Below are 1,930 nucleotides of genomic sequence, written 5' to 3'. Positions count from 1 at the left end.
AAATCAACAATCTAATGCAGGGGTTTCCTTGCTATTGAGCCGGATACGTACACTCCGTCCGCATTGGTGACCTCGATCTTCCACACTCATCTTCCAAAGTTGCCTGTCGTGGGACAGAAACACTTCCCCTAAAGTGGCTTCCTATAGAATTCAATGATATGAGCACAGATAACTGGAAAGGAGACTGAGGAATGCAGAGTATCTTTGTGTTCCAAGCAAAGAAGTAGTTGAGAGGAAAAAAAAGACTGTTCAAAGTGCAATCAGGAATAGACATACACCCTCATTTTCAGTGCATAATGTGGGTTAGCTATAAATGTAACTAATATCATAAGATTTATAAATAGTTAACATAACATCTCTTACAATATGTATGTTTGTGAAGATTTCCACCCTGGAGCAAATATGTGAATATACTTTATGAAGTTTACTTCCATCATTACATTTGAAAATGCTTTAATAGTGCACTGAAATGATGTTCTTGTAGTGAAGTTTTGAACACAATTTCATTTGTTAAATTTTTTCTTTATATACCTCATTAATGGTACATTCTAAAATGTACCTATTTCCCTTCAGTTCAAGAAGTTGGATTTAATTGATGATGGGAAAGAATGAGACAACAGGGATGGATTTTGTTCTCCTGGGACTCTTCCCCGGCATGAAACACGCTGACGTCCTCATTGGTGTCATCATCCTCGTCTATGTCGCTGCCCTCACGGGGAATTCCACCCTGATTCTCCTCATCCTGGTGGATTCCCGGCTCCACACGCCCATGTACTTCCTGCTCAGACAGCTGTCCCTCATCGACTTGCTCCTCATCTCCACCACTGTCCCCAAGATGGCCACTGGCTTTCTCTCAGGGAAGAAAAGCATCTCAAACGCAGCCTGTGGGACACAGATGTTTTTCTATCAGATGCTGGGGGCAGCCGAGAGCATTCTCCTCACTCTCATGTGCTGTGACCCCTCTGTGGCCGTCTGCCGCCCACTGAGATACCCAGTCATCATGAACCAGAGGGTCTGCCTGGTGATGGTCATGGGGTCCTGGGCTGGGGGAGCCCTAGATGCTCTAGTCCAGACTGCATACACCATGCACTTACCCAGGTGTGGCCCCAAGGAGATAGAACATTTCTTCTGTGAAGTCATGGCCATCCTGAGTTCCTCCTGTGAGGATACTTCTGCAAACAAGTCAACATTACTTGTGGCAGGCACCGTGCTACTCCTTATTCCTCTCATCATCATCTTTTCCTCCTACTCCCTCATCTTCTTCACTGTCCTCCGCATGAATTCCCCCAAGGGGAGGAACAAAGCGCTGACCACCTGCTCCTCCCACCTGATGGTCGTGGGGCTCTTTTATGGCCCGGCCATCTTCACCTACATGACTCCTGGCTCCTCACACAGCCCCGATCGGGACAAGGCTGTGTCAGTGTTCTTTACAATCATCACCCCTATGTTGAATCCCTTTATTTATAGCCTTAGGAACAAGGATGTTTTAGCAGCATTGAAGAAGATACTTGTAAGGGGTCTCTGCTCAAATTGAAACCACCAATCTTTTCATCTCACTGTATCTATTGTATTTGTATAATTTTTGACAAGTTAATAATACATGTAATATATATTTATGTTATCTGTGGTTTATTTTGAATTGATTTGATTTGTGATTTATTTAATCTTAACATAAGTTTTACTGTGTGAAATTAATGTTCATATATTCCATCAGAATCAATTTTTTTATTTGTGTTACATTTAATTTTGCCTTTTTTTTTTACCATTCTTTTAATATATTTATCCTGATTTAAATATACTTTGGATGCAGATATCTGTAAGTTCACAGTGTTTTCATAAAAAACTGGCATGTATAACCAACTTCTGCACAATCATTCAATATTATTTTCTGGCTTGTGAAATAACACACAAAAATATATTCCTTCAGCCT

At 41.4% G+C, this 1,930-nt stretch overlaps 1 protein-coding gene across 1 annotated transcript; it reads left to right on the top strand.

Moving 5' to 3' along the window:
• Positions 1-622: 622 nt before the first annotated feature.
• LOC119519758 (olfactory receptor 2T11-like) lies at positions 623-1,534 on the top strand. Its single transcript, XM_037817500.1, has one exon. It carries the CDS (start codon positions 623-625, stop codon positions 1,532-1,534), a length of 912 nt encoding a protein of 303 aa, XP_037673428.1.
• Positions 1,535-1,930: the final 396 nt, after the last annotated feature.

Source organism: Choloepus didactylus, chromosome 24, assembly GCF_015220235.1.
Source record: "Choloepus didactylus isolate mChoDid1 chromosome 24, mChoDid1.pri, whole genome shotgun sequence".
Classification (NCBI taxonomy): Eukaryota; Metazoa; Chordata; class Mammalia; order Pilosa; family Megalonychidae; genus Choloepus; species Choloepus didactylus.
The sequence above is the reverse complement of the archived record's forward strand: the minus strand, read 5'-3'. Positions and strand labels throughout refer to the sequence as shown.